The 25078-nt window shown below is 41.9% G+C and overlaps 1 protein-coding gene across 3 annotated transcripts in view; it reads left to right on the top strand.

Moving 5' to 3' along the window:
• Positions 1 to 14233, top strand: part of Ptp4a2 (protein tyrosine phosphatase 4A2) — a 32905-nt gene extending 18672 nt beyond the window's left edge. For all 3 annotated transcript variants that reach the window (XM_050154452.1, XM_050154458.1, XM_050154463.1), the window contains 4 exons: positions 1868 to 1960; positions 8753 to 8883; positions 9958 to 10032; positions 11930 to 14233. In XM_050154452.1, the coding sequence (XP_050010409.1) occupies positions 1868 to 1960; positions 8753 to 8883; positions 9958 to 10032; positions 11930 to 12038 (408 nt within the window). In that variant the 3' untranslated portion in view covers positions 12039 to 14233. The remainder of the gene's footprint in view (positions 1 to 1867; positions 1961 to 8752; positions 8884 to 9957; positions 10033 to 11929) is intronic.
• Positions 14234 to 25078: the final 10845 nt, after the last annotated feature.

The raw sequence follows: 25078 nt of genomic DNA, 5'->3' as shown, positions 1-25078 counted from the left end.
CTGAGTTTTATCCTCGGGACTATAACAACCCATTCCCCCAAGTTGTTCTCTGACCTCCACACACATGCTACAACAAATTATATTAAATTAAAATGTAATAATTAAAGAAATAAACTTAGGTTATACTTCAAATCTCAGTGAAAAGATACTCCAAACTACTTAGTAACAGTAGTTAGCACAATATAGGAACCCAGAAACTTGGGGAGGGAAGTGGTCATGGGTAGTAGAACAGATTCTCATTCCCCTCCCCCCGCCTTTTATAATGAAGAAACTCTACTCTTTAGCAAATATTTGAATGTAAAATTTTTAATCTTTTATAGATTGTATCGTCAAATGCGAATTCTGTTGATGTGTAGGTAGAGCAGCTGGGACTCTCATTTTATTGAGGAAAAGCTGATGTCAATCTTGAGACAGGATTTCTCTGTAATAGCCCTGGCTGTCCTGAAACTCACTCTGTAGACCAGGCTGGCCTCCAACTCACAGAGATCCCCCTGCCTCTGCCTCCGAAGTACTGGGGTTAAAGTTATGTGCCATCACTGCCCAGCTGAAATTAATTTTTAAAATTCCTAGCTGGGAGCTGGTGAGATGGTTCAGTGTGTAAAGGTACTTAACCACCAAACCTAATGGCCATCAACCCATATGGAAGGAGAGAACTGAAATTTGAAAATTGTCTTAGAATCTCCATGTGTGCATTGCGGTATGTTCATAAGCATAGGCACAAAAATGAATAAATGTAAATAAATTATTTTAAAGACAGGGTTTCACTATATGGCCCTGTCTGTCCTTGAACTCTAGAGATCTGCCTGACATTGCCTCTGGAGAGCCATTCCTGGCTGTATTTTCTGTTTAAAAGAGCAAGCCATTTGTCTATAATTTTAAATCACTTTTTCTTCCTAATTTAAAAATTAAACTTTGGTGCTTTAGAAAATCAATAAATGCTTATTACACAAATACCAAAACATACAGAAAAGCAAAATAAGAGCCAGGCTTGGTGTTGAATACCCTTAATCCAGCAATCAGAAGACAGAGGCAGGACCGTATCTTGAGTTTGAGGCCAGACTGGTCTACAAAGGCAACTAGGGTTATTACACAGAAAAACCTTGTCTTGAAAAGCAGTCAAGAACAAAATCCAGGTAAACAAAAGCAAAATAATATAAACCAAAAACCAAATTGACTAGGCGTGACAGAGCAAACCTTTAATCCCAGCACTGGGAGGCAGAGGTAGGCAGATCTTTGAGTTAAGGTTAGTCTGGTCTGCAGAGTAAGTTTCAGGACAGCAAGGCGGTTACACAGAGAAACCCTTTCTCAAAAAAATAAAAACAAAACAACAAAAAATAATTGCTAAATAACTTGGCTTCTAGATGTCCCCCCCTACATGTTATGTATGCTTATAAGTACACATATGTAAGATCATACCACATATTTAAAACTTTCCCCAGTCTCTTCAGTATTACTTTTATAGCTGTCATAATATTTGTATAGGTGTACCATCCCTCAGCCATTTCCTTTCTTGGGGAACATTAATAAACATTTCTAGTGTTTAGCGTTCTGTTCTACTTATGATGAAGATGCTGTGTAAGCTGTTCTGTCTTAGTTACCTCTTTACAATGAAATCCCAAGAATAGAATTTCTAGGTCAGTGTGTGTATGAAATGTAAAGTTTCTGTGCTGTGCTACTACTGCCCTTTTAGAAAGATGAATCTTCCCACAAGGAGTGTGTCTGTTATGTGTTGCTGCAGTGAGATCAGTTTTGAACTTTGCCTAAGAATGACATCACATAGTTTCTGTTTATAATAGTACATTTCTAAAAAATCAGGTTTCAGAGCTCCCAAAAAGTTCCCTGACCCCCCCCCCCTTTTTTTTTAAAGGAACTTAAGAAGTACGGAGTGACAACTTTGGTTCGAGTTTGTGATGCTACATATGACAAAGCTCCAGTTGAAAAAGAAGGAATCCACGTTCTAGTGAGTATATAACGTGTAATGATTGTTGTGTCTCTTATACCTATTTAAGGTATTGGCAGAACAAAGAACAACCTTAAATTAAGGGAAAAAAAAATTTAGGACCAGGGAATTGAGGGGGATGTATCTGACCTGTTTAAAGTGGATCCTTTAATTCGGCTCTCTGGAACTCACAAGAATTCTTTGGGTTTGTGAAAACAGAAGTTTTAGACACATACATTATATAATGACTGTGACATATTTTTGTAGAATGAAAAAAGTATTTTTAAGACTATGGAAGGCAGCATGAGAGAGAAATTTGATCTGAAATTTGTTTGGTGAGGTTTTTTTTTTAAACTGGCAAAACCTCTCAGCTACCAAACGGTATCAGAGTTCTTTGAGAAGGATAAGATTTTACTTTAGTTACTGATTAAAAAATGACAGAGAACTTACTTGGTTGGCACCCAGAGCTACTCTTTAGGGTCCTCCATAGTCGCTGAAGGTTGCATTTGCCTTTTGCTATTTAGCGCAGGGCCTGCCAGGCTCCAGAAGATCCTGTGGTCTAAGAAATCTGTAGGAAGACAAGCCTACCTTGACCTGAGCAGCAAGGCTGTTGATTCCAGCGATTCTGTCCACGTCTGGAGATCTTTAGTTTAGATGAAAGGCAGTTTTGCCCAATGGCAATGGTCAGCACTTGGCAGTCGAAGCCAACTGCGGACAGACGTTGTTGTATGCCCATTTGTCTTCTGTCTTCTTTGGAGGAAGTAGTGTGCTGCTACTAGGAGCCAACCTGTCTCTTTTTGTTATGAAAAGTTTTTTATTAATTAAATATTTAAATATCACATTCCCCAGATCTCTTAGCATTTGAGGGCTGTATATGAGGTATAACTACCATATAGAATCCGCTTGAAGAGCTGGGTCTGAGCTTGACTGTACTGGCTCTTAACAGGTAAGATTACACTCGTAAAAAGGCAGAAAGAAGAAACTCCTTGCAATAGAAGGTTAATGGCAGAACTGACAATAGTAGAGAACAGCTTAATATATTTTAAATGAGGGTTGTATTAAATATAAAGTATTCTTGTAAGAGACTTAAAAGTACATACCAGTTTAAAACATGAGACTTATTGTTTTTGTACTCTGAAATGAGGTGTAATGAACAATTATAACATTAAGCATAGGTGTATTTAAGTTACATGTGTGATCACATATAGAGAGTGAACAGGAATTAGGCGAAGTGGATGCTCTTGCTGGTCACAGCACCAAAATGTAATGGAAAAATTAAAAATGCTGCAGGATCCCTGGCGGCAGTAGGCAGCAGAAATGCTGTAGGTCCTCAAATGGTGGTAGCGGGCCATGTAGGCAGCTGGGCAGGGGGCCCTGGGAGCAGCCAGCCCCAGGCAGAGACGGCTGCCCGTCCCTGAGCAGTAGCTGGTCCCAGGCAGAGAGACACGTGGAGGGTGGGCAAGAGACAGAGACATGGATAGACACGACATGCAGAGTGAGGTTGAATTCAGGGGGTTATGGAGGGGAAGGAGAAGGGGAGGGAGGAAGGCAGAGAAGGAGGAGGAGGAAGGGGCATCAGACACTGCACTGGAGCTCCTGCAGNGGGAGGGAGGGAGGGAGGGAGGAGAGAAGAGGAGAGAGAGACAGAGAAGGGGGAGAAGCGGAGAAGTGGGGAGCGAGGCAGGAACTCAGGCCAAAAGCTGAAGATCAGCCTGCCTCAGCTGATGGGGGATGGAGTAGGCGTGGCTTGTCTCTTAAAGAGACACAACAATCATTACATTGTCTTTGTTTCTTCCTACAAATATATACTGACATTCTCAAACACTGATATTTATGAACCTTGTTACTCAGGTGCCAAGTTAATAGGCAGTTTTGATAGCAGTCTTTTTGAGTTTCTATGGATTAATACATAAGCAGCATTATTCTTAGTGTCTTTGGAGTCTACAACTGCAATGTATTTTTAACAAATGTAAAGCAAAATTGAGCATACATTTATTTCTAAAACATGGAAATTGGGGACTGGGGAATATCTCAGAGGATGAAGTGCTTTTGTCAAAGCATATGAACTTGAGATTGACCCTCAGAATCTAAACTAAAAGACCATGTCTTAGAAATTTTAGGAAAAAAAAAAAAAGAGGGTGGGTATGGCAGTTCCTGTCTTTATTTAATTCCAGCATTTAGGAGGCAGAAGCAGGAGGCTCTCTGATTTCAAAATCATCTTGGTTCACATAGTTTCAGGCCAGCCAAAGCTACCACCACAGTGAGACCCTGTCTCAAGACTCCTCACATGCCCACACACAAAATAAAAACTGTCATTCTTGTATTTTGGAGATTAATGCAGTATTTAGCTTTTGTTTCTAGGCTACTGATTTGAATATAACAAAGTAATTTCCATCAGAAATACTTCATATGGTAATATCCTCTTCCATTTTGTAAGTACTAGTTAGTGACTTAATATTTTGTGGGTAATTTGTAGAAAACAAAAAGACAGGCAAAAATCATCTAAAGATTGAGAGAAGGCATCTTAGTATAGAATAACGCTTCAGTAGGTTTCTTTAGGAGCTCTAGTAGGGTTAGAGTTAGTTCAGTTTGAATACAAAGCAAGTTTGCCAACTGCTATTTTTTTTTTTACAGACAATAAGACTCGATTAGTTTTTTTTTTTTTAAAGAAAAAAAAAGCTCTGCCATTTCCTCTGAATAATTGGCTCACAAGAGTTAACTCTTAGGCATGAAATGACTTTACAGTCTTCAGTGCTGTGAGGTCTTATGTGCCTTTGTGAGAGCAGTGTAGGAGGAAGAGAGCTGAGGCTTTGTAAGTAACTGGGAAAAAAAGCAGTAAGGAGAGGTAGATAGTTCTGTGTGATCCCAGGTACCGCCCTGGGCAGTGGCTTGGAAGGCAGTTGATACAGATAGGTAGTCAGTCATTTCATGTCTGTGATCCATTCTTTTCTGACGTTTGCTTTGGTAAAAACATTAAAACTACTGCCACATTGTGTTTTTTTAAAAAAAAATGTTTCACTGCAGGGCTGGAGAAATGATTCAGTGATTAAGGTCACTGACTGCTCTTCCAGAGGACCTGGGGTCAATTTCCAGCAGCCACATGATGATGGCTCATAACTGTTTGTAACTCCTTTTGCAGGGATTCTGACACCCTCACACAGACCATACACGCAGGCAAACACCAGTGCACATAAAGTACAAATAAATAATTTTAAAACAATTTGAATGGCAGTGAAACTATTGGCTTGTATTTCTATTCTAAAAGACTCCAGTCCCTGGGCTGGAACTGTTGTCAGTAAGAATACATGTGTACAGTGCAGCCCTGTGCTTTTTATCTTTTGAGGCAGCCTCATGTTGTAGGTAGGCCTCAGACTCACTGTGTAGTTGATTCTCCTTCTTTTACCTCCCAGTACTGGGGTTTACAGGTATGTGCTGGTGCATTTGATTTATGTACTTTTGGGACATGAACCCTGTAGTACTTCATAGATGCTAGGCAAACGCTCTGCCAACTGAGCTATGTCCCCAGCCTAGTTCTGTTTGTTGTTATTGTTTTTTTAATTTTAATTGTGTGCATATTGTGTGTTCATGTTCTGATCTGCTGAAGCTACAAGTGATTGTGAGCCATCTGATAAGGGTTCTGATATTGAACCTGGGTCCTTGGAAGAACAACAGTAAGTGCTCTTAAACACTGAGCCATCTCGCTACCTTGTTTTAAATTTCTATGAATAAGATTTTCTTTCATTATTGTGTTCATGTGTAGAACCATTTAGCTCTCCCTCCCCCAGCCCTGTGTATTTTAAGGAAAGATTTTAGAATCTTGAACTGTGGTGCATCTCTGACCCACCACTTGGGAAGCTAAGCAGGAAAATTACAAGTTCAGGACTAGATTGGCTACAATGAAGGAAGGTCAAGGCCAACCAGAGCTTCATAATAAAACCCTGTTTCAAAAAACAGAAGATTCAGATTCTGAAATTAAGCTGAATGTGAGTTAATTTTTCCCTCTTCTGTGTTCTTTAGTGGGTACACGAGAAATCACCTTGTTTTGATAATGAGCAGCATGAGAAGACTTTGGATTGACCATACTCTTCGCATCAGTAATGTTGGCAAACACCTTTATAAAACAGAATGAACTACCAACCCTAAATTAGTTTGTAGAAGATAATGTTAGGTCTGGGATTTATTCCAATCCTTTAAGTTTGGCTTTCTGTTTTGTTTTAAATAGATTTGCCCAGATAAAATTAAAGGTCTAACTTAAACTTGAAGAAAATAGGGAAGTTACCTTTTCCTACACAGGTTTATTTATATTTTCCCAGGAAAAAGGTTTTGGAAAGAGTCCTCTAGAAGGGTAGTCTATTAAGCACAATTCCTTAAGTGCTCTTGCCAGGTACATTGAGATAAGCTAGCTAGTGGTGATGTCAGTATCGTTAGTGTATAGGTTCTTATGTCTCTAAATTATAATAATGCTTTTTAAGAAAGGGACTGTTGTTAAGTCAGTCTGTTAATCTCAGCACTTGGGAAGCAGAGGCAGGCGGATATCTGAGTTTGAGGCCAGCTTTGGCCTCCAAGAGCTAGTTCCAGGACAGGCTCCAAAGCTATAGCAAAACCCTGTACAGAAAAAAACAAACAAAAAATGACTGCTGTTGTGTTGGCTGTGCCTGGAATCCCGGCACTTGGGAACTGAGGCAGGAGGTGGGGAAGCCAATTTGAATTACATTGAACAAGTAAAACAGCTAATGGTGGTATACTTGAGAGGAAGAGGCAGGTGAATATATGTGCAATCAAAACCAACCTGGGTCTACATAAGTTCCAGACCAGCCAAGGCTGTATACTGAGATGACCCTGTCTAAAAATGTAAAAACCCAAACAAAAAACCACAGAAAGAAACTGCTTTTCAGTAAGGGCAGCATGTTCTGCGCATTGTTCCTTATCCAGGTGTGCTGTAAAGGAAGTGTTGGAGGAAGTCAGCTCTCCACTAGGCAATTCCCCATTTCATTTTTGTCCTTTAAGAGGGAGGAAAGAGTGCATAAAATGTGATGAATCCTGTCCATTTCTATTGGAGTTATTAGGAACTCGCTTGTTTTTTGAGACAGGGTTTCTCTGTGTAGCTTTGGAGCCTGTTTTCCTGTTTGGAACCAGTTCCTTAGACCAGGCTAGCTTCAGACTCACCGAGATCTGCCTATCAAGTGCTGGGATTAAAGGTGTGCGCCACCACCACCTGGCTAGGAGCTCTTGCCTAGTATCAAGGAAGATTTGACAAGCAGGTGTGCTGTTAGGGAAGTGCACGGACTGCAGGACAGTTCAGATCGATGCTGGACGGAGGAGCTGGATGTGCTCGTGTTGGCACGCACCTTTAGTCCCAGCAATGGGGGACAGAGGGCTCTGAGAAGTTCAAGGCCTGGCAGGGCTATCTAGAGACGCTGTCTCTTCACTAAAAAAGTGGGGGAGGGTATTTCAGCACATGTCTGTAATCCTAGAATTTGGGAGGTGGAAGGATTCTCAAGTTCAAGACCAGCTTAGACTACATGGGACCATAAAGAGAATGTTTAAGAAAACAGTCTCAGGAGTCTATCATTGACATTGTCCTTACTAACTGACATATGTATAATTTGGGTAGTTTAATCTCTCCCCACCTAAAACTAATTTTATTCACATAAATATAGTAGTATCTCAGAAAGAAATGATAAAGGTGATTTCAGGAAACCTTTTTCTAAGGAAAGATATTTTAGCCAAGGGGAATAATTCTCAGAAGCACTTGTGAATAAACCAGTGGGATTCCATCTGGCACACATGACCACGTTAGCAATGTTTGGTCTCAGCTTTAGTAGTCTTTTTTCTATCATGTCTACCTGCTACTCTGACCATACAACATCTGAGTTTGTGACAGAGATTTTGGTTAAGACAGTGCTTGGCGGGGATAGGGGTGTGGGGAGGTTGGAGAGATGACTCAGAAGTTAAAATCATTGACTCCTCTTCAATTCCCAGCAACCACATGGTGGCTCACCGCCATCCATAATGAGATCTGGAGCCCTCTTCTGTTGTTCAGATAGACATGTAGACAGAGTACTGTATATATAATAAATAAAATAAACCATTTATTTATTTATTTATTTATTTATTTATTTATTTATTTATTTATTTATTATGTATACAATGTCTGTCTGTGTGTATGCCTGCAGGCCAGAAGAGGGCACCAGACCTCATTACAGATGGTTGTGAGCCACCATGTGGTTGCTGGGAATTGAACTCAGGACCTTTGGAAGAGCAGACAATGCTCTTAACCGCTGAGCCATCTCTCCAGCCCCAATAAAATAAATCTTAAAGAAAAGAAAGATAGTGCTCGGTGTTGTGGTAAGAATGCTTGCCTAGTATCAATAAGCCCCTAGGTTCAGTTAGCAGTATATTATGTGTATATTTGTCTGTCTTTAGGTGTGTATGACATTGATTATATTTCATTTGAGGAGACTTACTTGGCAGATTCAAATTTTGGTCTTGGATAGTTTTTCAGCGGTGATCAAAATTGTGTTAGGAATAGGTGTACAGAGCTGGGTGGTGGTGGTACATCCCAGCACTTGGGAGGCAGAGGCAGGCAGATATCTCTCTATGAGTTCGAGGCCATCCTGGGCTACAAAGCAAATTCCAAGACAGCTAAGGCCACACAAAGAAACGCTATCTCAGAAACAAACAAACAAAAAAATAGGTTTAAGTGATATAGTTAATTCAGTTAAGCCTGCCTGACTGCCCTGACTACTAATTTCAGTTCATCTGTATTAGGGTGTTAGTCCCAATTTAATATACGAAGTCATTTCTTTTCAGGATTGGCCATTTGATGATGGAGCTCCACCCCCTAATCAAATAGTAGATGATTGGCTAAATCTGTTAAAAACCAAATTTCGTGAAGAGCCAGGTTGCTGTGTTGCAGTGCATTGTGTGGCAGGATTGGGAAGGTAAAAACTCTACTTTTTTTTTCTGAAGTCGTTGTATCTAAGTAAACCTATTGAAAATTTCACCTTGGTAGAATTTGCATTTAGTAACTAAACGATGCTAAATTACTGGAAAGAAAACGAGCAAATGCCAGTGTAATAAGCTCTCTTAAGAGCCAGTTGTGTTGGGTCTGGATCTGATTCTAATGTTATATTGCCTGTAATGAGGATTCCCTACCCCATTTCAACAAATAGACATATTTAGGTCATTAAGTGGGCAACAAATTAAAATTAAAATAATTTTAGAGGTTAAACTATATGTACATAGTTGAGTTTGGATTGAGATGAAAGGGAATTTGACAGGTTACTTTAAACTCTTGAATAGTGATGTATGGGACAATGAGAATTGACTGATTTTAGAACCTTTCTTTTTCTTTTTTGGCTAAGTATTGTTTGAGATAGTGTTTCAACACTTTGATCAACAGAAGGTTAAATGCCAATTTGTGGTGTGCCCTGTGACTCAGAATATTACTGTGAGGTGCCATTGCCTCAAGGTGATGGTGACTTGGGCCGTTAGCACTGCTTACTGCTTGTCTCAAGTATTCAGAGATGGTGTCCTATTAATGGGCTTTCCAAGACACTTTTCTTTGGGTGGGGTGTAGGGAAGCTGAGTACAGTGGTGCTGGGAGGGAAAGACAATTAAGTATAAGTGAATGTGAGCCCAGCCTGGTCTACATCGTGAGACCTTGTCTCAGAATAAAAGAAAACATTAGATTACTGAGTTAAAGAGGAAAATCTTCAGTTATTTTTTTTCTTTATCTTCTCTCTCTCCCCCTCTCTCTCCTGTTTTTAAACTTTTTTGGAGACAAGGTCTCTATGTTATAATCCTGTCTGTTCAGAGCTCACTCTGTAGACCAGGCTATCCTTGAACTCACAGAGATCTTCCAAATGCTGGGATTATTTAAGGCGTGTGCCACCACACCCAGCATAAAGCTCAAGTTGGTAATATATAAGCATTCAGTTCAAAAAACAAAAACAAAAATCCCTTTACATTCTAAAGACTTGTGGATACTTATGATGATGACCTCCTCTCTGCAGGGCTCCTGTGCTAGTGGCACTTGCGTTGATTGAATGTGGAATGAAGTATGAAGATGCTGTTCAGTTTATAAGACAGTGAGTATGAAGTTGTATGCATGAGGAAGAGGTTATAGAAAACAGTCATTTGGAATATGTAAGAAGTGGCTGGTTTGGGTTTAAAATACTATTTGAAAATAGAGGAAAAGATAAAGGCAAGTGACAAAGACTACCAGGAGTTTATAAGATTGTTCTTCTAATTTAGATGTCAAATTTGGGCATGTATATGGTTGGATGTCTAGGAATCTTGACAGTGAGTAGATTGGTCAGTGTATTCCATAATAGCACCAACGAAGTTTCTGTTCCACTTGGTCCTGCAGCCATTCAGTCCCAAAGAAACACACAGAGGCTTTTAACAACTATAAACTATTTGGCCTATTAGCTTAGGCTTATTATTAACTAGCTCTTAAAACTTAAATTAACCCATAATTCTTGTCTTTTATTGGTGAGGCATTCTCATCTTGCTTCCTCTGTGTCTAGCTGGTGACTGCAGACAGAGCCTTTCCTCTTCCCAGAATTCTCCTAATCTGGTTGCCCTGCCTATACTTCTTGTCTGGCTACTGACCAGTCAGTTTTTTTTTTTTTTTAAACCAGTATGAATGACAAATCTTCACAACACATTGGTGTTTTGCCTGCATGTATGTGTGAGGATGTCAGATACCACTTAGTACTTTTTAACAACCTGTTGTCATACAAAATTAAAATGCTAGTAACCTGGCATTCCTGACATTGGTCTGAAATAGATCATGCTGTTCCTTTCTTTAACAAAGGAAACAGAAGACTGACAGGAAACATGAACTGTATGGTTCTCAGCTCTGGGACAGTGGTGTCCACTGTCTGCCACCTCAGTCTGTCCTGAACCTGAGGCTTTGTCTTAGTATAATCTAGTTTTAGTTTTTAAGAGTGCACTAAAGGGGGCTGGAGAGATGGCTCAGTGGTTAAGGGCATTGCCTGCTCTTCCAAAGGTCCTGAGTTCAATTCCCAGCAACCACATGGTGGCTCACAACCATCTGTAAGGAGGTCTGGCGCCCTCTTCTGGCCTTCAGGCAAACAGACAGAATATTGTATACATAATAAATAAATAAATATTAAAAAAAAAAAGAGTGCACTAAATACTTGTTTCTCATTCTGATCTGAAGAATCTGTTCATCTGGGCTGGCGAGATGGCTCAGTGGTTAAGAGCTCTGCTTGCTCTTCCATAGGTCCTGAGTTCAATTCCCAGAAACTACATGGTGGCTCACAACCATCTTTAATGAGATCTGGTGCCCTCTTCTAGTGTGCAGGTGTACATGGAAGGAATGTTGTATACATAATAAATAAATAAATCTTTTTTTTTAAAGATATATTTTTTAAAAAAGAATCTGTTCATCTAATTGGATAAACCAATAAGCCTTGCTGATCTTTGTTTAAATAAACTACTGTTACAGGTAAAGAATGACATTCCACTCAGCCAGGCGGTGGTAATACATGCCTGTAATCTAACCAAATTTAGTGGCAGAGGCAGGTGGGTCTCTGAATTGAGGCCAGCCTGGTCTACAGAGTGAGTTCTAGAACAGACAGGGCTACACAGAGAAACCCTGTTGAGGAGGGGAGGTGGGAGATGAGGAGGGAGAGAGGTAGGTAGTGGCAGACACCTTTAATCCCAATACTTAGGAGGCAGAGGCAAACTGATCTTCATGAGTTTGAGGACAGCCTGGTTATAAAGCAAGTTCCAGGACAGCCAGGGCTACACAGGGAAACCTTATCTCACACACATACCCCCCCCCCAAAAAAAAACCCTCCATGTTCTCACTTTTTAAAATGATGTGGTATGGGGAATATGCAGGTTTTCATCTGGGGAGAGCTAGCTAGAAAGCATTATACTATAAATAGTACATATCAGTAAGCCATGCAGCTCTGGCTACATGATAATAGTGTATTGTTCTTGTATTTTCAGAAAAAGAAGGGGAGCATTCAATTCCAAACAGCTGCTTTACTTGGAGAAATATCGACCTAAGATGCGATTACGCTTCAGAGATACCAATGGGCATTGCTGTGTTCAGTAGAAGTAGAGGAAGGCTTACTGGATCGTGGCATTAGAGGGAACTCTTGGTACCTGGAAATGTGAATCTGGAATCTTACCTGTGTCATCAAAGTAGTGATGGATTCAGTACTCCTCAACTCCTGATGATTGAGAAGAAAGCAAACGATAAATCCCTCTATAACACGAATAAAATGTTTAAGAAAAGAAGAAAGGAAAAGGGATTAATTTAGTGAAAGATGATTTTGCTCCTAGTTTTGGAGTTTTGATTTCTGCCAGGATTGAATTATTTCAGAATCTCCTGTGTTTTTAAACTTTTTTCAAAATAGATGTCTGAGGAAAACCAGCAGAATATTAACTAGTGTGGAGCCAGTTGTTGGGGAGCACACACTTCCATTATGCTTGGCACATAGGTCTCCTTGTGTGATTTGGGGAGGTGGATTTTCCCCATCTTCTCTCTTCCTTCCTGCCCCCTACCCCTTCTTCCACCTCCTGATACATGTAGATGGAATAGAAAGAAGCCTTGTTGCTGTAGATGTGTGTCTGGCAGCCTTAAGCCCACCTGGGCACTTATAGGAAAATTAAAAAAACAAAAAAACAACACCCCCCCCCCAAAAAAAAAAAAAGCAAAGAAAAAGCAGTACAAATATTTTATACCATCTAAGAGTTTTTGGTGGGGAGGTCATCTTAGTTTTTTTTTCTCATGACCCTGATCTGACATTAGGTATGAAAGTTAGCCAGGAGCCTTTTTTGGTAAATGGTGTAGAAATGACATCTTAAAGAGGAGTCTGTCTCCTGGAACTTAGCTGAGAGTAGAGTCCTTTTTCCCAACATTGGAAGGAGTGGGCATCCCAGAAACTTTATTGAAGAGTCAACTCTAGGTCATCGATAGCATGTCCAGGAGAGTTAGGATGCTTCTAACCGTAGAGCCGTGGGCTGTGGATTTGCTCTCTGACAGTGTCATGGGAAAGCAATAGTAAAACTTTAGAGCTGATTTCAGAAAAGAGGAGCTACAGAACATTTACAGTATTTTGGTCTTGAGGAATATCTGGTGGTGGTTTTACAAATTATTCTCTGTAGGTATAGTTAGTGTAACCACCTATTACCTTGTTACTGATAGAGTCTTCTGAGATTAAAGGGGGAAAAAAAATCACTGTCAAAGCCAGTAATGCCTAGAGAGTGTGTGTCCACAGGCTGTAGCAGGCAGTGGGACTGCGCTATGGCATCAGGGGATAGCGTTTTTTGTGTTCTCTGTTAAGTGGGCTGACACAGAAGAGCTGCTTTTCCCTGTTTTCAGAAGACAGTTGGCCAGGCTGTCAATGACAACGCAAGTGGAGGGGCATCTCCAGAGACTCTGGACCTCTTCCCCTAAATGTTCCTTACTTGACAGTGCCCTGCTGCCCAAGCCCTGAGTGCAGGCCTAGCATCATCATCTTGTCCCAGTGGGAATTTATTATGCAGAGCCATAAACTTCCCGTTTTGTTAGTATCAGCTAGGCCAGTAGGATGGACGGCATCTCATTTGGTCCCTCAGATGCTGGCAGCTTTGTGCGCTGCCTCTTTACTATTGCTGGAATTGTTCTGCTTTTAACTCAGTTTAGATCTGTGGAATCCTTCCTGCCTTCCAGAAAATGAAAAATAATGCTTTTTTTTTTTTGACATTGTTTCTAGAATTTAAAGTAGAAAATGATGATACAATCCAAAATTTTCTTATTTCAGAAAATGACAATAGATTGCTTTAACATAGACTCAAGATCAGAATATGTTGCCCTCTACGTTTAGATTGACTGTTGACTCCAGGGGTTTTGATCAAAACCAGCAAAGCTTTTTCCACTAGACATGCTCAAAACTTTGCTGTGTGCATTTGTGCACGAGCATGTGTGCTCCTATGAGGGTGTGTGCATGTAGGTGTCCATCAGTATCAGTTCCTGCCTGGGACAGAATTACATTCATGGTTCTGTGTGAGGAGAAGGGTGTATAAAACATCATAAAACAGCCCTCATTTTGCTTTAAATAAGACTAATGTTAATTGTTCTCAGAACTGGACTTTTTTTTTCCTCAAAATTAAAACTTTTTTATTTTTCTTTTTGATTTAATGAAGTATTGCTAGCGAAAGCCAGTTTGGCATGATGAGAAATGTCAGACTTTTGAAAGGTGTGCAGCCTGATTTAAAACCAAACCCTGAACCCTTTTAAAGAACAATAAAACATATTTTACATGCTCTTTGTGCATTTTTTTTCCCACCTCCAAATTGACTTTGTTTGCTCTCCTGTCTCTGGTATTCCCAAGGCCCGAGTTGTGTCCTGATCATGTGCTTCCAGAGGTGAAGTGAGAGGTGTTCCGTAGGATGTTCCTGACTGCAGTTCGGATACAACTAGTACAGTTCTGGTTCAACTCTTGGGTGCAACATAGTAATTCCAGCATCTCAGTTTAAAGAATTTGTTTACATCATAGGTTTGGATAAGGCATTACAATTTTTCTTTAAACTCTTAAAAGTGGAGAATTAGCTGCTTTATGTATCATATAATTTCTCTTTAGTCACTGGTAAACTAGATAAGTGCCAAGGTACAAAGAAAAGATGAATGCTACTTTAGAGGACCTCAGTTGTAAGGAAACAAAGTTATAGTGGGTAGAAGCTGGGTGTGGGGTTATCATCTGTAATCTAAGCACTCTGGCTAGGGGCATGAAGAATCGATCAGGGCATTCAAGGCTACCCTGGGCTACATGACAAGAGCCTGTCTTAGCTGTGGATGGCTTTGTGCTCTGTCAGCTACAAGCTGTTCGTCCTACAGTTTAGTGTTAACCTTGTCCTCTGTATTAGCCCCCTTGGATTCTGTGGCTGGTTGTGATAATTGCTCTTAGCTCTACGGGAAATTGTTACACCTTGTCATTCTGCCTGTACTATGTGTGGTTAAGCCAAGTATTCCACCATCTCTGAAATTGTGCAGCTAAATATGCTGATGAGTCTAAAGTTTTGTGGCCTCGTGCCATTGTCTCACAGACCTGCTACATCTGTCTGATTTACTCTTTATTCTTGGAGGGTCCCAATATCTTTAATGCCTTTTCCCCACCCTCTTTTTAGCTGATTGGTTTTTAAACCTAGAAACAAAGGGCCAGCCGGGTGGTGGTGGTGCACGCCTTTAATCCCAGCACTTGGGAGGCAGAGGCAGGCGGATCTCTGTGAGTTCGAGGCCAGCCTGGTCTACAAGAGCTAGTTCCAGGACAGGAACCAAAAGCTACAGAGAAACCCTGTCTCGAAAGGGAAGAAAAAAAAAAAAAAAAAAAACCACCAACAACAAAGGGCCAGAAAGACTGCTCAGCGGGAAAAAGGCTGGGTTCATCCCTGGAGCCACTTAAAGAGCTGGATATTTATGATCCAGCCCTTCTGTGGAGAGATGGAAGGCAGAACAGAACTGTCTGGAAGCTCCCAGGTTAGCACTGATAGTGCTGCATAGTCTCAACCGTGATGCTTTGGAACAACTACAAGCAAACACTGTCTTGGCTAGTGTGCCAACACTGAACCAAAGCTCTAAAAACCTTCACAGCTCTCTGACACACGTCTCACCCATCTATGGTGGACAATTAAATTGTTAATAACCAACACATTGGACCCCTGTTTAAAGGGTCTGTTCTATAAACACTATTTTTAGGGTTTAAAAAGTGTGCATATATGTGTGCCTGCTTCAGTTTGTGTGTACCACATGTATGCTGGGTCCAAGGAAGCTGAAAATTGGATCTCCTGGAACTGGTGCTTCCAGAATCTGTGTCCTCTGCAGAACCAGCAAAGCACTTAACCACCAAGTATCTGCCCAGCCCTCTCACTCAGGTTTTGTTTTTGTTTTTTCATCTATTTGACTTCATCCCTTATTTGAATAAAGGGTTCAGATTTAAATTCCTTTCTCTGATGCCCTTTTCATTTTCTTTCTAGATCATTCCCACCAACCTATAAATATGCTATTTCTTGCATTAAAAAAAAATCAGCTGGACCTGGTTGCTCATTCCTTTAATTCCAGCTTCTGGTGACAGGCGGATCCCTGTGAGTTCAAGACCTCCTTGGTCAGTTACAGGATAATCAGGGATATGTAGAGACAACCTGTCAAAAAAAAAAAAAAAAAAAAAAAAAAACCCTGCCAGGAGGTGTTGGTTCAAGTCTTCTGGAGGCAGAGGCAGGTGAGTTTGAGTTTGAGGCCAGTCTGGTCTACAGAGCTAGTCCCTGGACAGCCAAGCCTACACAAATCCTGTCTTGAAAAACTGAAAAAGAGAAACATCTTTTTGAGGAACTCAAGCAAGATGGCTCAGCAAGTTACAGGCAAGTGCTACCAAGCCTAACAGTTTTGATTCTAGGAGCCCATGCTATGCTACATGTGTGTAGCTGTACACATGTAAAAAGATAGAAACCTGGTTGATTCCATGCCTACCTTCTCCACCCTTGCCCTCCATCCCTTTTACTGGGAATTAGATTTAAGATTTTTAGCATGCTAGGCAAACACTACCATCAAGCTTCCTTAACTAGTAAAACCAAACCTGTATTCTCTTGAATCTGTCCAGCAAAGATTTTCTTTTGTGATTTTTTTTTTAATTTGTTTTTGAGACAGGGTCTTTTTAGTCTAAGCTGGTCTAAAATTTATTTAGACTAGGCTACTCTCATCTTGGGTTTTTTTTCATCCTGCCCCTTTTTATTTAGACGAGGTTAGTCTCATCTTGGGGTTTTTATCATCCTCTTTTAAGTGCTGGGAGTTAGGAATTCATTATACTTGCTGGTGCCCAGTGAAGATTTTGACCTCCCTGGATTTGTCCTTTTTTTTGGGGGGGGGGGGGCTGATGAGGGGTGTTGTGGTTGAGACAGGATTTCTCTAACATTTCTGGCTGTCCTGGAGCTTGCTCTGTAGACCATGTTGTCCTCCAACTCTCAGAGATCTGCCTGCCTCTGCCTTTTGAGTGCTGGGATTAATGGCATGTATCACCACCGCCTGGTGGGATTGCCAGAAGCTCTGTTGTACCTAGTTCAATGATAGATTCTCCAAGCTTTGGGCATGTCTACGTGATGGAATTAGTGACATTTTGACTTAATGGTCCCTCAAAGTTGTACACACCATAAGTCCCTGGGCCCTATGAATATGAACCTGAGGGTGAGGTGAGTTGGTGAATGTGATTGTGTTGTCAAAATAGGCACTTCCTAGGTGACCTGGCTGATCAGGACAATTGCTGGCTTTGAAGATGGATGAAGGCCACAAGCCAGCATTACTGGCAGTACCTAGGGCCCAAAGAAAGCAAGTTTTCTTTGCAGTACACAACCCACAAACAGCAAAAAGCTGTCTTAAATTCTCTCTCCTTTTTAAGCCCTCTCAGGTTTTATGTGGAGTTCATTAGCACGTTGGGTGCCACTCTGTTGAAATAGGAGCGGTGGGGCTGCATCCCCGGCACCCGGCCGCCCGCATGGGTAGCTTATGCCTGAAATAATTACACGGAAACTGTATTCTTTTAAACACTGCCTTTCAACAGTGGGAAGATCCAAGGAGGAGCTGCAGCACCTGGGCTTTGTTTCCACTGGGATCTACAGAACTACAGCATGAGAACTTCCACTCTTTTTTTTTGTTTTTGTTTTTTTGTTTATTTGTTTTTTCGAGACAGGGTTTCTCTGTGGTTTTGGAGCCTGTCCTGGAACTAGCTCTTGTAGACCAGGCCGGTCTCGAACTCCCAGAGATCTGCCTGCCTCTGCCTCTCGAGTGCTGGGATTAAAGGCGTGCGCCACCACCGCCCGGCTCCACTCTTTGTTTTGTAAAAAGGTTTCACTCTGGTCAGACTAGCCTGGAGTGCCCACCCTGGTGATAGTGCTGGGTGACAGGTGTGTGTCATACTTCACTGTAAACCATTTTTTTTTAATCCCTGTCCAAACTGGAGTCTCACTATGTAGCTAGCTTTGGTTGTCCTGGAGCTCACTTGGTAGACAAGGCTGACATTGAATGCCTTCTGCCTCCCAAGTACTGGGATTAAAGGTGTGTACCACTACACCTGACTTTGAAACTTAAGAAATTACATTTGTGTGTATGTGTGCACTTGCAAGCATGCACACGTATGTGCATGTGTACTCTACAGCATTTGTGTGGAAGTCAGAGGACAACTTGCAAGAGTTGGTTCTCCCACCATGTGGGTCCTATGAATTGAATTGGGGTTGTCAGGGCATGATGCCAACCACCTTTACCTTCTGAGTCATCTTGCCAGCTCTTTATTTTTATTTTATTTTATTTTTTTGTTTTGGGCCATATGACCCAGGTTTGCCTAGAACTCCCAGTGGCTTCTTCTACATGTTACTGGGGTTTCCTAATAACCAAGGGGCTCATTGTGGTGGCATACACCTATAATTTCAGCCTTTGCAAGGTGGAGGCCTTGAGTTTGGTCTAACCTGGGCTACATAGCTCTTGTCATATTTGGAGATTAAACAGCTTGTTGAGGGGCTGGAGAGATGGCTCAGAGGTTAAGAGCACTGGCTGCTCTTCCAGAGGTCCTGAGTTCAATTCCCAGCAACCACATGGTGGCTCACAACCATCTGTACTGAGATCTGGCGCCCTCTTCTGGCGTGCCGGCATACATGGAGGCAGAATGTTGTATACATAATAAATAAATCTAAAAAAAAAAACAGCTTGTTGAGTGCTGACACTGAACCCCCTCTGAGAGGGAAAATGATGCCCCACCACCCGTTTTCCCCCGTTGTAGGCACTGAAAATATGGAGGGGAACATGACAAACTGGTCAATTCTGGATAAGTTTTCAGATCGTGATGAGTGCTGGGAAAACAGGAGGGAAAGCACAGAGCACAGTAAGCGGTGACTACAGTGACATTAGGTGGGATGGCCAGGGACTGCAGAAAGAGCCCGTGTTTCAGGTGGTTTGTGTGGGCACAGCAGTGCAGACCCAATGAGTATATTTGCGTAGGTGGTTTGTGATGTGATTTATGGCAGACATCTCAGTAAATGGGCAGTGTATTTCTTGAGGGGATAGGTTTAGTCATGTGTTATATTAAAAATATTCATGTCTAGATATCATTGATATCATTTGGAGGGTTCTTTTTTTTTTTTTTTTTTTTTTTTTTTTTTTTGAGACAGGGTCTTATATCACCCAGGCTGGCCTTGAATGGGCTGTGAATGGTGGAGAATGGTGTTGAATTCCTAATCTTACGGCCTCCACCTCCTGAGTGCTGGTGTCAGAAGTCTGTACTACCAGTTTTGTTTTTGAGACAAGATTATGGCTAGTTTAGGCTGGAATTTCCAATCCTCCTGTCTCAGCGTCCCAGGGGCTGGGATCACGGGATCGGAATGACATCCAGCACACTCACCAGCTGCATAGGAGCTTCTTCCTGCAGAGTGTTGCTGGTTGCAGAGCAGAGCCACTGAAGGTCGGCAGTCCCAGCAGTTACAAGGTCAGATCTCTGTACAGAAAAGGTTATGTAAGAATCTCCTTGAGTTAGAGGCTATATTTGTAAGGTGTGACTGATCTGTACTGTGCATATGGTATGTGTCAGCCAACTAAATAAGAATGAACTGGAGAGGCTAGAAGCTGAGGGATCCTAATGGCTAGTGACCAGTGCCGTGGTCCAGGACAAGTTTCGAGCCTTAACGAGGGAGCAAGAGAGGCCTAGGGTAGAAAAAGTCACTTCTCACCAACACTGTAGATCTGTGTGAAAGGCAAGCAGTATATTTTCAGTTAACAGTCCAAGGAGTTAACTGGTGGCCATAGAAAGGTGTAGTTAACCTTTCCCACGCCCACCTGTCTCCACTCTCCACAGATCACATAGACAGAAAGCAATTAGAATACTTCAGGCTTGCAGCTCTGCCATCTGCCCTGCGAGAGGCCACTGGCAGGTGTAGCACACTGTGGCACTGGTCTCTCCCTGTTTTAAAGGTAGGGAGTTAGAAATAGGGAAAAGCAAGGGACTAACACTACCAGTATCTGTCTAGTTTTACTGTTCTTAGGGTTTGTCATGCTTGTTGGAATTAGTCTTCATAGGCCTCACTGCTGGTCCCATTTATAAGCGAGAAACTACAAAGTAAAGAAAGAGTGAGCAAGCCCTGGCAGGGTCAGGATACTAATCCTGGAACTGACTAAACTGGGCCCTTTGCTGCCCAGCTGGACCGCTTTGTAGACTGGGAAGCGATCTGCTGGGGATTTCTTGGGCATAGGACGTTGCAAAGGAGCGCTTGTTAATTGAGCTGCATCCTTATATTCAGTGCGGGGGCTGGAGAGGGTTGGCATGCTTGTGCATATGCGTGTGTTTAGCAATTCTGACTTGTCAGTGGCTTCAACTTGTGCAAACTGTGTGTAATGGGCCTTGCCAGTAACAAACCAGGACATTTGAGCCGAGTGGTTTATAGTTTATAATTGGCTTCTTATTACTGTTGGCTGCCTTTCCTGCACATAGAGTATTACCCCAGGATTGGTATTTGATTTAGGAAATTTTCAAATTGATTTTATCTTCAGTGCATCAATGCGTGGCCTCAATTCCTGCAGAGGCATCAGATAAAACCAGCCTGGATGTGTTTTAGGAATCGTAACTGGATCTGAGCTGCCAGTGGCCCAGCTTTCAGTCAGCATAGATAAATCACTTTTCTGAAAAAAACATTTCCTACCTAAGTCCATCGACTTCTTAGGGCGTCTCAAGTTCAGGCCCCATGCAACTGGAAAATGCCTTCCAGATAACACTAAAACTCATAAATGGGAATTTGTTAACATGGGTTGATCAAATCACTCTCTTCTTCTGGAACCCAACACATAAATATTCAAGGAATTATTATGGAAATCAGCCTGATTTTCAAGGGTGCCCAATTGTGATGCGTTGTCAAAATCTGGAGTGTGGGGTGTGACCTCAGTAACGAAAACACTGTTAGCACAGTTGAGTGCATGGAAAACTGGAGGGTGTTCTCTCTGCAGTTTCGTGAGGATTAGCATAGGTAAATGTTTTTAGTTGTTTTTTTTTTTTTTCATCTCTAGAAGTGCAGATTTAGATTGCAGCTGTGTGGAAATGCCTATTAATCATCTTCTAATGCTTTTATGTAAATGCTTATATTTGACTTTCATTTAGAGTTGCTATTAACACCTAGAACTCTAAGATGGATAATAGGTAAAACTTTAATGAATACATAAATATTTGAGTCATGTTTAGGTTAATTTATAGCCTCTTTGTTCCTTACTCATGTCCTCCTGACATCGAAAACTCACGGGGTAAGACAGGAAATAGGTGAGGAGAGAGCTTTGAGCTTGGCATCTGTTCTTGATGTTAAGATGTATTTGTTTTTATGTGTATGCATGTTTTACCTGTGGTGTGTATGTGTACCGTGTGTACCTGCTGCCTGAGACGCTAGAGAAGGACATTGGGTCCACCAGCATAGGAGTTACAGATGACTGTGGCCCCCATCTGGGTGCTGGGAATGAAGCCCTAAGCTTCTGGACAGCGGGTGCTCTTGGCCTCTGAGCCATCCCTCTCTCTCCCCCCCCCCCATTTTGGGGGGAGACAGAATTTGACTGTTGCCCTGGCTGGCCTACAACTTATATGTAGATCAGGCTGGACTTGAACCTACTACAAAATCCACCTGCCTCTGCCTCCATTCCTCCATTCTTTGCAAATAATTAGGCTATGTCAAATATATGTGTAGCAAGAAGACGTTTTGTTCCATGTTCTAAGAATATAGATCCTTTTTATATTATTATATTGGTCTTGGGGATTTTTTTGCATTTGTTTTTGTTTTGAGTCAGAGTCTTGGCTTTACAAGCCTGACTACCTTCAAATTCACTGTGTAGACCAGCCATGCTGCTGGCCTTTAACATTTAATCTGTCCTCCTGCCCTGCCTCTCAAGTGTCCAGATACAGGTATGTGCCATCACATGTGGGGTTTCAAATACAAAATAAAAATATTTAAATATTTATTTATGTATGTGTCTGTGCATGTATGAATAAGCCCTAGGGGGCAGAGGTAGCCCTGGACTGTCTCCAGTCCGTACCTGGCTTTTTTATGTCTTCTGAATGACATTTTTTTCTTGCAAGGTCTCAGAAGGTTTTTGGATTTTCAGGACTAGAGATGGCTCAATGGTTAAGACATTGACTGCTCTTACAGAGGGCTGGGGTTCATTCCCAGAAACCACATGGCAGCTAACAACTGTCTATAACTCCAAGATCTGACACCCTCACACAGACATATACGCAGGTAAAACACCAAAACAAAGCAAATAAAAATCATTTTAAAAAAAGGTTTTGGATTTTCTTTTTTTTTTCTTTCGGCTTTTCGAGACAGGGTTTCTCTGTGGTTTCGGAGCCTGTCCTGGAACTAGCTCTTGTAGACCAGGCTGGTCTCGAACTCCCAGACATGTGCCTGCCTCTGCCTCCCGNCTCTCTCTCTCTCTCTCTCTCTCTCTCTCTCTCTCTCTCTCTCTCTCTCTCTCTCTCTCTCTCGCAAGGTCTCAGAAGCCTAAAACCTACACTATAGTCCAGACTGATCTTAAATTTACCACAGTCCTCCTGCCTCAGCCTCCCTGATGCTAGAGTTGTAGGAATGAGACACTATACTAAGCTTAAAGATACTTTCAGGGTCAAAATTCAAATGAGTTTATTGTAGAAAAATTTGAGTATTGTATTAAAAACTCTGTCCTAGCTGGGTGTGGTGGCTCAAGCTTTTAGTCACGGCTCTCGAGAAGCAGAAGCAGGCAGATCTCTGAGTTCAAGGGCCAGCCTGGTCTACACCAACCAGCCTGGTCTACACCAACCAGGACTGCATACTAAGACCCCGTCTCAAAAACAAACAAACAAACAAAAACAGCAGAAAAATTGTCCTGCCACCCAGTAACCACCATTACTAAGAAGGGTTCCTTTATCCCTCATGAATAATTGTAATTGTATAATTATGTGCCCTGTTTTTTTCACTTAAGTACTTAATACGTACGCTGTTATCTGAAGGTTAGTTACCATGTCCTCACTGTGCTCAGAGTTTTAGTCCAGTATCTTTTGAGCAGGCGGTGATAGTTTGCAGGAAAGCTCAGACTGAGTGGTGACTTGCCTGCTGTCATATATCTAGAAAGTGGCAGAGCCGTAATTCTTACCTGTCTAGTTCAGAAACATTGATTGAGCGGGGCATGGTGGTACAAGTCTGCTGTCTCATCACTCAGGAAGCTGAGGCAGAAAGACCGTGAGTTCCAGGCCAGCCTGAGCTACATAGTGAAACCTGGTCTCAAACGAACAAAAATCAAAACAGAAATAGTGACTGTGCCACCCGATGTACCCACTTTCCTCTCACTCAGTGAGAACTGTGGTGCATTAAAACCAGATTGTTTCTTGAACACACAACTTTCTCTGTAATCTAAAAGACGGAGGCTACTCGTTCTCCCATGACCCATGCACTAAAGGGCAGTGGGAACTGATGGGTCAGCTCACCATGTTTATGTTCAGACTTTTTTTTTCCCCATCTTGACTAAAACAGTTTTGACTGCACCCTCCAGGTTGTCATTCCCACCCCATGGTCTCTGGTCCCTGCTGCTCTCTCCATCACACAGCAAATAGAGTTCCTTGATCCCACCTCAAGCAATTGATTTATCCTGTGAATTCAGTCACTTGTAGCCCCTCACTACTGAAAGCCTTAACACCTTCTGATGGTGGATGTGAAACCACTGTGCCTCTTAGGGAGTCAGGAAACTTGCCAACGTCTAAGGGAAAGCATTTTTGTGGATAAATACACAGATCCACACATGTACATGTATACTCACACGAGAACACTGTTTACAGCAATAGCACATGAAGTATTCATCATGGAATTTCCTACTTGACTCCACAGAATCCTCGTGTTCTAGCCAGTATGTGGTTGTGACTGGCAAAGCCAAGACGAATGTTGACTTTTCTCTTCTCTTGAAGGCCCAGAAGTAAAACAGTGAAGACAATATTAAAATCTCATTCGTTGGGGCTGGAAAGATGGCTCAGTGGTTAAGAGTTCTGGCGACTGTTCCAGAGGTCCTTAGTTCAATTCCCAGCACCCACACAGTGACTCACAATCCTCTAAAATGGACTCTGATGCTCTCTCCTGTCATGCAGGCATATACACAAATAGAGCATTTATGCATAAATAAATAAATCTTTTTAAAAATGTTCTTCAGCTTCAAAATTCTGGGAAAAAAAAGACAAAAAAAATGTTCATTGGAGGTGTGTGAGGTTTCCGTGGGTCTAGATGACAGTCTTTAAATAGATGCTTTGGTTTTTGGTGCATTATTTTGTGTCCTTAAAACATCATTATTGAAGACGTGGCGCGCTTCTAAATTTAACCTGCACCGCCACCATTTCTCTTACTTTATTAAATCTAGGTAATCAGGAGGAGGAGCTCCTGTGTGTTGCACATGCCAGCTTCCACAGCTTGAGTACTGCAGTTGGTGTAGAGTTGGGGAGGGGTGAGCAAATTATTGTATTGTCTCCACCACACATACATACATACATCATACATACATACATACATACATACATACATACATACATACATACATACAGTGAAGTAAGTATAAACACAGGTGAGGGCTGGAGAGATGGCTCAGTGAGCAAAGGTGCCTGCCACCAAGCCTGGCTCCCTGATCCCTGGGAGCCGCATAGTCAAAGAAGAGAACTGAATGCCCCAAGTTGTCCTCTGACTGTCACACATGGCATGCATGGCGATGTCATGGTAGACATGGTGCTGGAGGAGTAGCTGAGACTCCTACATCATGTGGGCAACAGGAAGCCAACTGAGACACTGGGCAGTTTCCTGAGCATAGACAACCTTAAAGCCCGCCCCCACAGTGACACACTTCCTCCAACAAAGCCACACCTTCTAATAATGTTACTCCTTATGAGCTTATGGGGGCCAATTACATTCAAACTACCACCCCCAGCTGGGCGGTGGTGGCGCACGCCTTTAATCCCAGCACTTGGGAGGCAGAGGCAGGCGGATCTCTGTGAGTTCGAGGCCAGCTGGTCTACAAGAGCTAGTGCCAGGACAGGCTCCAAAGCTACAGAGAAACCTTGTCTCTGTAAACTAAAAAACTAAAAAAAAAACTAAAAAAAAAAA

The sequence above is a fragment of the Alexandromys fortis genome, unplaced genomic scaffold (genome assembly GCF_014885135.2).
Source record: "Alexandromys fortis isolate MF-2015 unplaced genomic scaffold, M_Fortis_MF-2015_v1.1 scaffold_26, whole genome shotgun sequence".
Classification (NCBI taxonomy): Eukaryota; Metazoa; Chordata; class Mammalia; order Rodentia; family Cricetidae; genus Alexandromys; species Alexandromys fortis.
This window is presented reverse-complemented; position numbering and strand designations above follow the sequence as displayed.